The sequence below is a fragment of the Lepidochelys kempii genome, chromosome 2 (assembly GCF_965140265.1).
Source record: "Lepidochelys kempii isolate rLepKem1 chromosome 2, rLepKem1.hap2, whole genome shotgun sequence".
NCBI classification, from domain to species: Eukaryota; Metazoa; Chordata; order Testudines; family Cheloniidae; genus Lepidochelys; species Lepidochelys kempii.
This window is the reverse complement of record NC_133257.1, coordinates 262,169,472-262,183,055: the sequence shown is the minus strand read 5'-3', so window position 1 is coordinate 262,183,055 and position 13,584 is coordinate 262,169,472. Positions and strand designations below refer to the sequence as shown.

General features: G+C 42.9%; 1 protein-coding gene across 1 annotated transcript in view; it reads left to right on the top strand.

Annotated features, from left to right (window-relative positions):
- OBSCN (obscurin, cytoskeletal calmodulin and titin-interacting RhoGEF) overlaps positions 1-13,584 on the top strand; it is a 291,804-nt gene that overhangs the window by 181,295 nt on the left and 96,925 nt on the right. Inside the window, exons 68-77 of the mRNA XM_073329682.1 lie at positions 516-594; positions 2,500-2,624; positions 3,990-4,187; positions 5,036-5,068; positions 5,170-5,268; positions 5,735-5,953; positions 7,652-7,718; positions 9,304-9,333; positions 12,378-12,415; positions 13,361-13,492. Of these exons, the coding sequence (XP_073185783.1) occupies positions 516-594; positions 2,500-2,624; positions 3,990-4,187; positions 5,036-5,068; positions 5,170-5,268; positions 5,735-5,953; positions 7,652-7,718; positions 9,304-9,333; positions 12,378-12,415; positions 13,361-13,492 (1,020 nt within the window). The remainder of the gene's footprint in view (positions 1-515; positions 595-2,499; positions 2,625-3,989; positions 4,188-5,035; positions 5,069-5,169; positions 5,269-5,734; positions 5,954-7,651; positions 7,719-9,303; positions 9,334-12,377; positions 12,416-13,360; positions 13,493-13,584) is intronic.

Here is a 13,584-nt window from a genome sequence, read left to right as displayed (position 1 = left end):
CCCATTATCATGACCCATGTTTGAGGGTGATGCAGCTTTTGGCAACGTTGTCACCAGTGTAACTGTATTAGTTAGTTGCTGAGCATAGCACATTCATTCCCCATGGTCGGAGAAATCTCACATGAGAAATGCACCATAGGGCCATACCCAGTGCATTGCGATCTGAGATTGAGTTCCCAGCTCCCTCTCTCTCCACGAAGGCTGTAAGCCTTACGGAGACAGCACACTCACTCCTGGGGAAAAACGTGTGTGGCTTCTCTCTTGCAATGCCCTCTGGCTGGCTCTTGCAGTAGCATTGGTGGGGCTCAAAGGGAGACACATCTAGCTGTCCTTTGTCTGGAGGGGGCATCAGGTCAAATGGGGGAGATGAATGAGTATTAAGAAGGGGAATCACGGAGGCTGCTGCTCCCAATAATGAAATTTCAGATCCTGCAAGGACCTTTAGCTGTAACTGTTACGAACAGCAGTGGTTACAAAGTGTGGATCATGGAGAATTTCCATTTTTCCTTTATCAGTGACCAGTACTGATTATGATACAGCAGCAGACGCGACAGAGACATCTTCATATTACAGTGCCAAAGGATATCTCTCAAGGTAAAATATGAATGACAGAGCCGCGGTGACTGGAAAACATGGCACAATGCTCATTTTTATTCATGAGTGTTTGGATTTAGATGGGTTCAGTGGGAATCAGACAACGACAATCATTACAGTGGTAAAGCAAAGGCTGTGTAATCTGTGAATGTAATTTCATGTCAGTGCTACCTGCTTATAGTGGGCTTGGTTACAGTGAAATATCAGCCCTCTTGTGTCTGCTTTGTGCTGCTCCCTCAGTGCAAAACAGCCAGCAGCCTGGCTGCTTCAGCCCCATGGGAATTCCTTCCTGGTGTAATGAACTCCTCAGTCTGGGACTGGGAGTGGCCAGGAAAAGAAAGTGAAGCTGAAACTGCTGCACTGCCTTCAGGAATGACCATTAGGGGTCATTGGTAGCTGGGTGCTCATGGCTTCTCTAAATTATACCAGGGACCGAGATGGCTCTGACTGTTCCTGAGATCCAATCCAGAATCACCTTTATACCTTAGAGTCCTCTTTGTCCCCAACCTCTCAGCAGTGCCGGGTGTATCATTGAGATTTTAGCCAATTGTTTTCGATGGGATTTAACGCATGTCTGATTTTACTTTTCAGCCACATGTAGAATGGCTGGAATCCTGGCGTTCTGTTTCCTGTTTTGGCACTGATCTGCTGTGTGACCTCAGGCAGTTTCCTTAACTTCTGTGCCATAGGTTCCTCATCTATGAAGTGGGGATAACGCTGCTTTCCCACCTTTGTAAAACACTTTGAGATGTACAGATAAAAAGCTTGTATTGTGAATGGGGCTGTTAACACTGCCTGTTTTTCAGGTTGCCCACCAATTCCCATTATAAGACCCTGTTTTCAGCTGCTTATGACTCTACCAAACTTTTATCGTTTGGGCTAAAATTTTTGAGTCCTAAATGTCTGCTCAGCCTGATTCTTCCCCCCCCCCCCCAAATTGCAGCCAAAATGGTTCTGTCATTTCTGAGAATGGGGCTTGGGGGGGTGTTGTTTTGATGATGTTAAAAAAATTCTGACTACCTTTGTTTTTAAAAGCTCTAGTGTTCCCATGATTCGAAGCAGGAACTTGAAATTTGGCAGAGGGTGGGGTGTTTCCCTTTTGTCAGGGATGTGTCTTTTGCAGTCCTCATGAAAATCTACCCAAATTTGACCAATTGATAAGCCTTTGAAAAATCCCAGTTCACACAGGCTCAAGAGAGACTCCTTGGAATTTACCAGCTAAAGCCAATAAAGATTCCATCCATACTTGGGCCCTAGGCTGCTGTGGGTCATGTTGGGTCTGGGCACCTGAATTGAAAACCGCAAGACTGTCTCTCCTATGTTCTAAATGACCCCCCTGATGGGCCCAGGTGGTGTGGAGGAGGAAGCTGCCTGATTTGAATGCAGTGAGGACAAGAGTTGGACTTGTTTTGGGGAGAGTAGATTGGTACAAGGAGTGTAGAAGGAGGGAGGGGACTGGAAGTTGGGGTGGGGGAGACTGGGAGTGGCTGGGGAAGGAGACTGGGATAAGGAGCCAAAGGGCTGACCCTGAGATTAGCTGAAGAGCTTGGAGAGGAAGATTAGGACTGGGAGCCAGTGGGGTGGAGAAAGGGGGAGGCATCTGGAGGCAGGGTGGAAGAGAGAAACAGATTGGATGAGGAGTCAGGAAGGAGATAACATAGACTGACTGTACAAGGAGACTGGGACTAGGATGAGAAGCTTGAGGAGAATGTGGCTGGGAGGGTGGGCCCTCGGTGGAAAAGAGAAAAGACTGGGACAGGGGTAGGTTGGAGGAGATCGGGCAGAAGGGATCATGCCTGGGGGGAGTCGAAGAAGAGTCTGTGCCTACTAGAGTGCATTCCTCTGTAGAGCCTAAAATGGAATATGCCAACTCCTCCTTTCTTTCCGACTCTAATCTATACCTAGCCGAGAACAAGAGGGAGTAGAATCCACCACAGAAGAGGAGCAGCTGCCTCAAATCCTAGATGAGCTTCATGATATTCACGTGGCCCCTGGAGCATCTTTGGCTAAATTTCACCTGAAGGTCAAAGGTAAGGGGACCTATGACATTTACATCAGTCCCATCTTGATATCTGTGAACGTGTGTGGACAAGGTTTTCTCATATGCTTTTGCATGCAATTGTGCTCGTAATTTGTGCACTCAAATAGCACATTTGAAATAGCAGTCACAAGTGTGTGTATGCATAGATGACCAGCACCTAACTGGGCAATAGTTCATGCAAAGTAAGTATTCAGTTGTGTGGTCATATCCTCAGTGATTAATTGCATGCACACATTTCTGGAAATCTAGTCCTATAACTCTTTTTTTTTAGGTTTTCGGTCATGAAGATCAACTAGTCTCTAAATGCATTAATTGCTGTGTTGCCAGGAATGAAAAGTACAGTGTGGGCATGCTAGTTTTTAAAAATAATGCTTACAAATATGAACCACTGCCTTTCATTAGTGTTTCAGGGTAGATGTACTATGTAATGATTAGTTCAAGTGACAGTAGCTAAGGCCCAAATTGTCTGCTACTTGGGATAAGCCTATATAGGGGACAGAAAGCCTTGCTAAATCATGGTGCTTTCTTCTTGATCTTTCCATCAGTGTGTGTGTGGGGGGAAGGGGGTTATCCCATCCCTACCCCTCCCCCCAAAAAAGCAGAAAGGTCGTTTGTCCCCCCAGAACCAGCAGATTTCCCCAAAAGCCACACAAAGGCCCAGTGCCTCCGCCCCGGCTCTGGGATCTCTTGTTGTCCCATCTCCTGTCCCTTATCTGTAGAAGACCTACACAGTAGATGTGTACCCAACCCACCTCTGTGACCTAGACCCTCCCTCCACTGGCCCACCCATTCCACCTGTGTGTATCCCTGACCTCACAGTGAAACGTCTACAACATCTGTGTGGATAAAGGAGAAAAACTACAGAGATGTCACTGCCCCCATCTGTGCTTTCCTGGAGCACTTTTACTGGGTTGTTCTGCTCCTGCTCATGGAAAGAGTGGGGACTGTTTTGGCTTAAATGGCCATGAGACCAATCTCGAAGTCCCCATGCAGGCAAAGTGTGACTTCAGTCTGAATTTTGCCTGAGTAAGGATTTTAGGATTTGGCCTTGTATTTGTAGAAAATCAGATCCAAATATCAATGTTCTAACTCTGGAAGGCACTCAGATACCAAGGTGATGGGGCAGAATTAGAATCTGAAAAGTACATAATAGAATTTTAATTCTTAAATAGCATTCACAAATATCAGAATCAAACTACTCTCTGTATGTGGGTTAGTTTCCAAGTGGACACTGTAGAACCTTGAACAAACAGCATTGGTAAGAATGGACCTTTCTTTGATTACACTGAAGTGTATGATTGGTTTGAGAGGCTCCAAAATAGTGAGTCACCCCTTCTTACATTGCTTCTTGTAGGGTACCCAGAACCTCGTCTTTACTGGTTCAAAGATGGGCAACCATTACAGGCCTCAGACCGAATCCTGAAGACTGAGAAGAAGCAATTTCATGCACTCGAAATCCTCAATGTCGTTAAGGAGGATGCTGGTCAATACTCAGTATTTATTAGCAACTCTGCAGGTTCTGCATATTCATCGGCCAGTTTGGTTGTCAAAGGTAAGTTATTGGTGCTTTCTGCCAGTGGCTATCTCTGGTTTAAATATTTACTTTTCCTGATAAAGCCTATAGACAGCAAGATATTCTGGAAAATAAAATGGGCCATAAACTGAGGATAGAGGGATGGTTTTGTATTTAAAGCACTGGACTGAGAATCAGGCAACCTGTGTTCTATTCCTGACTAATCTTCCATGGATCTTCACTGTGTTCTTAAGGGAAGTCGTATCACCTCTCTGTTTACCTGATTCTGATCTTACTTGCACATGCATTCTAACTCCATTGTCCTTAATGCCTTCACTGGGGAATTGTGCTTAAAAACTAAGGGTGTGATATGGTCCATATCTGAGGCCATAACTGCAGAATACTGCAGTACTTTTAATAAGGGTTGAGTTTATCTCAATTGTAGAAGCAGATAGGTATAGAGCCAGTGTGGTGTTTTGATGATGATGTTTGGTTAATTAATTTCTTTATTTATTAATAAATATCAGTACTCATGGAGTTAGTAATTTATGGCCGAATGTTTTTGTGGTGTAATTTATCAAAATGATCTTTGTTCAAATGTATGATATATTAATAGAAGATTAAAACAGATTTTAGTCACTCTTGTGCAGAGTTACTGTACATGTACATGTCACTTATATTATAAAATGGCTTTTAGATATATTCTACTAAAGAGATGAATAACAATTTTTAATAAAAATGTAATTTGTGTGTAGTCCATATTGTATTGAGTAAGTCATTGATATCACCTGACCACATGCTTGAGTGCACAATTCACAGAAAGGAGACATTTGTCCTTTCTATAGATGTAGTTTCATAGTGGGATGATTTGTCTTTCTGTGTTACAGGTCCTGGTGAGAAGGAAGAACTGCCAGAAACAGGTGAGAGGAGCAGCACAATCAGTGATAATAGAACTACGAATAACTTCTCAATAGTCTTAGCCTCACTTGTACCACTTCATCATGAACTTTTTAATTTTCAGATGCTCAAGAACAGCTGGTGCCACCCAGGTTCCTGGAGAGATTTACCAATAAAAGTGTCAGGAAAGGTGCAAGTATCACCTTCTCTGTGAAGGTTGAAGGTAAATGGAGCTTAAACACAACTTTCTTTCTGTGTTACTTAATTTGCAGAGCTTCCCAGTGTATCCTGTCTTCTCATTGGGCCAAATCTTGAAGGCCTTATCTACTGCAGGAGTCAGAAGATTTGGGTTCTGTTCCCATCTTTGTAACAGACTTTTGGATGCTCCTAGCCAAGACGTGTAACTCTTGTTGCATCAATTTTCCTATGTATAAAATGGGGATAATAGCACATTCTTATCTCACAGGGGTGTTGTGAGGGCTAATCTTTCATTTTTGTAAAGTGCTTTGAAGTTCTTAGATGGAAGATGCTCTAGAAGTGCAAGTATTCATTTATGATTTATTACTGTTATTGGAAATGAATCAGCAAACATGTCGAAAGTAGGATTCACTCACAATGTAGTACACAGGGTTTTAAGAAGGGAGGAACACCAGTGGGACAATTAAAGAGGTTATTGCTCTTTTCTTTAGGACATCCAGCACCCACAATTACCTGGTTGAAAGAAGAATCTCATGAAGATGTTCTGTGGATCAAACCAGAGACTCCTGGTTACAAGCTCGCCAGTTCCAACATGCATCACAGTCTAATCCTGCTGGATGTTGGAAAGGAATATAGTGGAACCTACACTTGCATTGCTACTAACAAGGCTGGACAATCCATCTGCACTGCCTCCCTAGAAGTTCTGGATGGTAAATTTTTGCAATATTACAAACACTTTCCCTATAATATTAAACATAATATAGTGTAGATGAATGGTATCTCATCATTATAATATGTCTATAATTGCTGAATGAAGAGCAAATGTGAAAATACAATGAATTTCAACAAACTACAACTCAAGTACATACATTTCACAGAGATTCCGGTATATCTCTATTACTTTTTTTGATAGAAAATGATTATATGCCCCTAATATAAGAATAACGTTTACTGTCTAGGGCTTTGGTCCATGCGTCAAATTAAAAGTGTGGTAAGGTTTTGCATAAACAAAACAAGAGACTAAAGAATAATCAAGAGGGGAAAAAAAGGAAGAAAACAGGCCCCAAACATTACCTTTTTTAGGAACACTGGATTCTTCACTCTGCTAAGTCTGTTTTGCATCACATCTATGCCTTAAAGCACCTGAGGCAGGCGAGTGGAGAATTTCTGCTGCGCAGAGAAATTCTCCACCATCTCTTGTGTCAGCCTCCTCTCCCCCACTCCCTGGTGTGAGAGGAGGGGAGGGAAGGGACATGTTAAGGGCATTCTGGGGGTGGGGCATGGCCAAGGCAGGGAGGGGCCTGGAAGAGCTCTGCTCCACCAAACCTTATTCTGCCTTGATGTAATTTAGAGCTTGTCATAAATATAAAGGGAAGGGTGGACCCCTTTGAAATCCCTCCTGGCCAGGGGAAAGCTCCTCTCACCTGTAAAGGGTTAAGAAGCTAAAGGTAACCTCGCTGGCACCTGACCAAAATGACCAATGAGGAGACAAGATACTTTCAAAAGCTGGGAGGAGGGAGAGAAACAAAGGGTCTGTGTCTGTCTGTATGCTGCTCTTGCCAGGGACAGAACAGGAATGGAGTCTTAGAACTTTTAGTAAGTAATCTAGCTAGGTATGTGTTAGATTATGATTTCTTTAAATGGCTGAGAAAAGAATTGTGCTGAATAGAATAACTATTTCTGTCTGTGTATCTTTTTTGTAACTTAAGGTTTTGCCTAGAGGGGTTCTCTATGTTTTTGAATCTAATTACCCTGCAAGATATCTACCATCCTGATTTTACAGGGGGGATTTCTTTATTTCTATTTACTTCTATTTTTTATTAAAAGTCTTCTTGTAAAAACTGAATGCTTTTTCATTGTTCTCAGATCCAAGGGTTTGGGTCTGTGGTCACCTATGCAAATTGGTGAGGCTTTTTATCCAACATTTCCCAGGAAAGGGGGGGGTGCAAGTGTTGGGAGGATTGTTCATTGTTCTTAAGATCCAAGGGTCTGGGTCTGCAGTCACCTAGGCAAATTGGTGAGGCTTTTTACCAAACCTTGTCCAGGAAGTGGGGTGCAGGGTTTTGGGAAGTATTTTGGGGGGAAAGACGCGTCCAAACAGCTCTTCCCCAGTAACCAGTATTAGTTTGGTGGTGGTAGCGGCCAGTCCAAGGACAACGGGGGGAATATTTTGTACCTTGGGGAAGTTTTGACCTAAGCTGGTAAAGATAAGCTTAGGAGGTTTTTTCATGCAGGTCCCCACATCTGTACCCTAGAGTTCAGAGTGGGGGAGGAACCTTGACAGAGCTGCAGGCCCCATCTCCACTGTACCAGGGCAGGGTTTGGCAGGGTGAGGAATCTGCCCCTCAGTGTTTAGCAAATACCTTCTTTTGGCGAAGACCCTCTGATTATAGACTCTGATCTTGCAGTGAAAGAGGCTGAAGTTCTGACCCGCGAGCGCATGATGGTGACAGATGTTATAATGACCACGCTGGGGTAAGCAAGGGCAGCGTATGTTAAGCCAGAAGAGTGTGTACAAGAGTCCTCTAGATTTCACTGAGATGGATTTACAGAATGTATTGCACTTCAGTCCCACATTTCCGATCGGATGGGAGACTGACTGAGCTCTCCAAAGATCTGGAAGTGTGTGAGTCATGGTGCTGGTTTGTTTGGGAAGGTCCCCCAGTATTCAACTAAAAGGTTTGGCCCCAGCCTGAAGCCTTAACTAGAGGGAATCTTCTGTTTGATTACAAGTGTTTAAAATCCTGAGTCTAGCTCCGGAAAGCTAAATGCAAGAGGTTATTGAAAGCTCACTATTTCCAGGGACAAAATGATGCAGTGAGCTAGTGGCCTGCCTTTCACTGCAGGAAACCACTCTCCAATCCAGTCAGATTTCCTCTCCCTCCTTTTCTGATTAGGAAGATTGTCCAGTTCTCCACCAGAGCTAAAGCCTGTATCACCGCCAAAGCTTCTACGGTTAAATTCTCCTAATTCTTCACTGCCACGCGCACCCGTGGAACTGTGTGTAATCACACCTGTGCAGATTTAGTGTAAAATGCCTCTTCTGGTGTAAATGAGTGATGAATTCTGATTTGATGGTGTTTTACACTCACTTTGCACTCATTTGCAGTGGTATAAGTGGCTGTACAAGAAGCAAGGCGGTGGAGAATCCGACCCAGTATTCTGAACTAACACCTGGTGTCTCTATTTTATATTTAATTTTACTTTTGTAATAGAGGGGTAGCTGTGTTAGTCTGTATCCACAAAAACAACGCAGCAGACTCCTCGTTAATTTTGTAATAGTTTTCTTCGGAACAATGTGACTTTAGCTCCATTTCACATCTGAATATTGAGCTGTACTTAAGGTTAAGAATAAAGGATTTTTTAAAAAATTCTTAGACTTAGTTTAGTTCATAATCCAGCCAATTCATATAGATCCCCATTCTGCAACTGCTTCCAAGACATGTTGTTAATGGGGTTTCTCACGTGGGGCAGGTACAGAATTAGACTTGTAAACAGAGTGGCCAAGAGCGTAACGAAGGTTTTCTCGTGAGATAGTTCAGCAGAGCCAAAGGATGCTGAATATGTGCGTGGCACACTGCCAGTATCTGTGTTTTAAAGGGTAGCACTTTGCTTGCATAATGCATGAAGGTTTTTTTCGAGAGAGTCAGGAGATCTAGATTCTATTCCTAGTCCTGACATGGAATTTCTGCCTAGGCTTGGAAAACTCTCTTATGTCAAACTTTAGGAACTAAAACAGGCATCTAAACGAAAATGTTCTGATTTTCAGAGTCAATGGTAGTTGTAGTTGCTTAGCACCTCTGAAAAACAGGTCACTTTCACTTAGAAGCCTAATTATAGACTTGGGCACCTAATTTGGGGTACTAAAGTTTGATAATGTTGGCTGTACCCGCTCTGTGCCTCAACTTTGCCATGTGTAAAATGGGGCTAATACTTTAGTTAAATACCTTAGAGGCATGTGGTAATTTCTGAAGGTTTATTAGATGCTTCAAGATCCTCCAATAAAAGAGAATATGTAAGTGAGTGTATTAATAGTAACAAGTTTCTTCTTGATTGGCAGGTATGAAGACAAGGACAGAAAAGGACATGGGTAAAGTTGTATGAAAACTCTTGTTCTCGTACAGTGTGCCTCATTCACCTCCAAAGCAGGCAAAATTCACATACTCAAATTCTGAATTTCAGTTGCATAGGATTAAACATAGTAACAGCTTGAGGAAAAAAATGGATGACAGGGATCATAGAATCATAGACTTTAAGGTCAGAAGGGACCGTTATGATTGTCTAGTCCGACCTCCTGCACAACGCAGGCCACAAAATTGCACCCACCCACTCCTGAAACAAACCCCTAACCTATGTCTGAGCTACTGAAGTCTTCAAATCGTGGTTTAAAGACTTCAAGGTGCAGAGAATCCTCAAGCAAGTGACCCGTGCCCCATGCTGCAGAGGAAGGCAAAAACCCCTAGTCCTCTGCCAATCTGCCTTGGAAGAAAATTCCTTCTCGACCCCAAATATGGCGATCAGCTAAACCCTGAGCATGTGGGCAAGACTCGCCAGCCAGACACCCAGGAAAGAATTCTCTGTAGTAACTCAGATCCCACCCATCTAACATCCCTGATATATTTATAGAGAGCAATCCTATCTCCCCTCAGCCTTCTTTTGGTTAGGCTAAACAAGCCAAGCTCCTTGAGTCTCCTTTCATAAGGCAGGTTTTCCATTCCTCGGATCATCCTAGTAGCCCTTCTCTGTACCTGTTCCAGTTTGAATTCATCCTTCTTAAACATGGGAGACCAGAACTGCACACAGTATTCCAGGTCTCACCAGTGCCTTGTATAACAGTACTAACACCTCCTTAGCTCTACTGGAAATACCTCGCCTGATGCATCCCAAGACCGCATTAGCTTTTTTCACGGCAATATCACATTGGCGGCTCATAGTCATCCTGTGATCAACCAATACTCTGAGGTCCTTCTTCTCCTCTGTTACTTTCAACTGATGCGTCCCCAGCGTATAACAAAAATTCTTGTTGTTAATCCCCAAATGCATGACCTTGCACTTTTCACTATTAAATTTCATCCTATTACTATTACTGCAGTTTACAAGGTCATCCAGATCTTCCTGTATGATATCCTGGTCCTGCTCTGTATTGGCAATACCTCCCAGCTTTGTGTCATCCACAAACTTTATTAGCACTCTCCCACTTTTTGTGCCAAGGTCAGTAATAAAAAGATTAAATAAGATTGGCCCCAAACTGATCCCGGAGGAACTCCACTAGTAACCTCCCTCCAGCCTGACAGTTCACCTTTCAGTATGAGCCGTTGTAGTCTCCCCTTTAACCAGTTCCTTATCCACCTTTCAATTTTCATATTGATCCCCATCTTTTCCAATTTAGCTAATAATTCCCCATGTGGAACCATATCTACTGAAATAGAGGTAAATTAGATCCACTGCATTTCCTTTGTCTAAAAAATCTGTTACCTTGTCAAAGAAGGAGATCAGGTTGGTTTGGCACGATCTACCTTTTGTAAAACCATGTTGTATTTTGTCCCAGTTACCACTGACCTCAATGTCCTTAATGACTTTCTCATTCAAAATTTTTTCCAAGACCTCACGTACTGCAGATGTCAAACTAGCAGGCCTGTAGTTACCCAGATCACTTTTTTTCCCTTTCTTAAAAATAGGAACTATGTTAGCAATTCTCCAGTCAGACGGTACAACCGCTGAGTTTACATGGGATGACCACTAAACCGCTTGTTTACAAATTTAACTGAAACGTAATTCTCCAACTCTGCCATCTTGATCTTACATACTAGGTAGGAGAAAAATAAATACCGGTAACTAGTCATTACATTTTAAAAGGTTTACAGCTGGAATTTTTATTTAAAAGTCCTGTCTGGTACATTGGCAATAAAATTTGGTGGTTCTCAACTTAAAAATCATTCAATCAAAGGGACAATGTCAGTATCTCTTGCTTGTCAAGACTATGTCTCTGATAGGCTCTGTAACTATATTTATTTCCTAGTTTTGCTTCTCCTAGTGTAAGAAGGCTCCAGCATTGCTTCCTTAAGAAAATGAAGATGTGTAATGAGTCTTAGAAAGAACCCAGGATCTGCACACCACACAACTTGGCATGATTTGACACAAATGGAAATCTCTGTCTCAGAAAGAACTGACGCTGGAAAGCAGGGGTGTTGCATGTCAGAACAGAAGTTCATTAGCAGAGCTGTGCTGTGGGAAAACCTTGCACAGTGTCTTTCCATGCGATGCTTGACTCAGCCTAGAGCTGTTGGTTTTTCACTCTCATGAACACCAACTTCATTCAGAATTTAAAATGTAGGGTTTGTTTTTTTCCTGGGCTGAGTGAATTTTGTGCTGGTGAAAGGTGTCAGACTAGCAGCCCTGCATAGCCTGAAAACTTTTTTTACTCACAGAATAATTACAGCACTGGCAGTGGTAGTTTACCCCCCAAACTGTCCCACCAATATACTTCAATCCTGATCTGCAGGGACCTCCTCTGTGGGCAGGTCCACAGACAGTCTGCATATCCCTCAGTCCTTGGTTTCTCTATTATAACTACAAACCAGGGCAATAGTTGGCGATAGGGACATAAATTCACTGAGAGCTGGAACTGAGACTAGACTCTCATTTGACATAAGTCACTATTCAATCCTCTTTCACTCACTAATAACCTGGGCTATATTTCAACCAGTGTCCTAGAGATGAATGGTTCCATGTTCCATTACCTATACCCCGGGCAATACGGTCCTCTAAAACTCCATGTTAAAATAAGCCAATCTGTCTTGGATGGTTAGACACAACAAATCCTGTATCTTGGCAAGGGCTTAGACTAGATGACCCTTGTGGACCCTTCTAACCTTATGATTCTATTATTCTAAACCTCATGCAAGAGGAATAACCATACCTATGCCACGCCGTTGGTTTGAGTGTGGCACTATTGTGGTTTCCATGTTCAGAGTTTATCTGTTTTAAAGTTCACATCTGGGTCCTAAATCCAGATATGCTCCAAGACCATGTGAAGAGTGAGAGGGCATCTGGTTCTGACTCATCCCTGATGTAAATAGCCCCCATGATCACACTTGTCATTTTGGCCTTTGACTCCCCCTTTCTCTTTTTCAGAGTTGGTATCTCTATCCACCCTCCTGAACCGAGGAAAGGTAGGAGAAGCCCACACATCTATAGTTAAGGTTGCCAATGTGTTTCCATTGTAACCTTCTGTTTTTAATTCCTTAGAACTTTTTGAAATTCTGACCTATCAGATTGAAATTTTTCAGGCCTGGTCTCAGGCCAAGGATGAATGATTTTGGGCGGGAAAATATACACACACATTTTTTCATCACAAAATACTTTTGTCACCTTTTTTGGAACAATGGTTTGGTTTGGAAGGACATCAGGCTGTGCTCCAGGCAATCCTGGCCAGTCTAGCTGTGGACTCAAAAATGTACCCTAGGTTTGCACATTGAGGGTACAATTTATTTCTATGCAGAAGGCTAGCATAAGGAATGTTCAGCTATTGAATCCCACATAACTCTTCAAAATAGAGTCTAAATGGAACTTAAGTGGTTTTTAGGCCTCATGCCGACTGTACAGGGGTGAATTTCAGCCTGAGGGAGGCAAGACTCCATAGGAATGCACAGGTAAAGTTCATTCCCACAAGGGAGAAGAGTTAAGGTTTTTACACCACACCGATCACCCTGGAATCTGAGCACTTGTTCTGTACAACCTTAACTCTGCCCCCTTCTGCATTATCAGCTGGTCCTTAATTATATGATCAGGACAGTGTATCATTTGTTGCATAGGTTGTATTGTCCACAGGGGATAAAGCAACTGTTCAATATTTATTTTTTATCATTACTGCTCAGTGAGTGGACTCCTGCCTCAGTCACTACATGCTACCCATCCAATCCACTGAGAGGCTGGGTTCACTGTCGAGGTGGCTCTCCACTGTGTCTGTGGGGAGTTAAACTCCAAATTGCTCTTGTCTGGACACCACAGCATCACTGACATCAGTTTCAGAAGGACAAGTCAGTCATATCTGGTTCATTGGAGTGGACTTTCAGATGGCATACTACAGGCTTGAGAGCATGTTCTCCCTTTTCTAGGAGAGCTTGTAGAAGGTGAGGCTGAAGGTGCGTCCAGAAGTCACATTTCATTAGCTGATGTTGGAACAGAAGAATTCCTCCAGAAACTCACCTCCCATATCACAGAAATGGTGTCTGCAAAAATAAGTCAGGGTAAGTGTAACCCACACACCTTCTGGGTGTGGTGTTCTGTCCCATCTAGTGGCACTGAGACCATGGAGAGAGAGAGAGAGATAAAATGAATC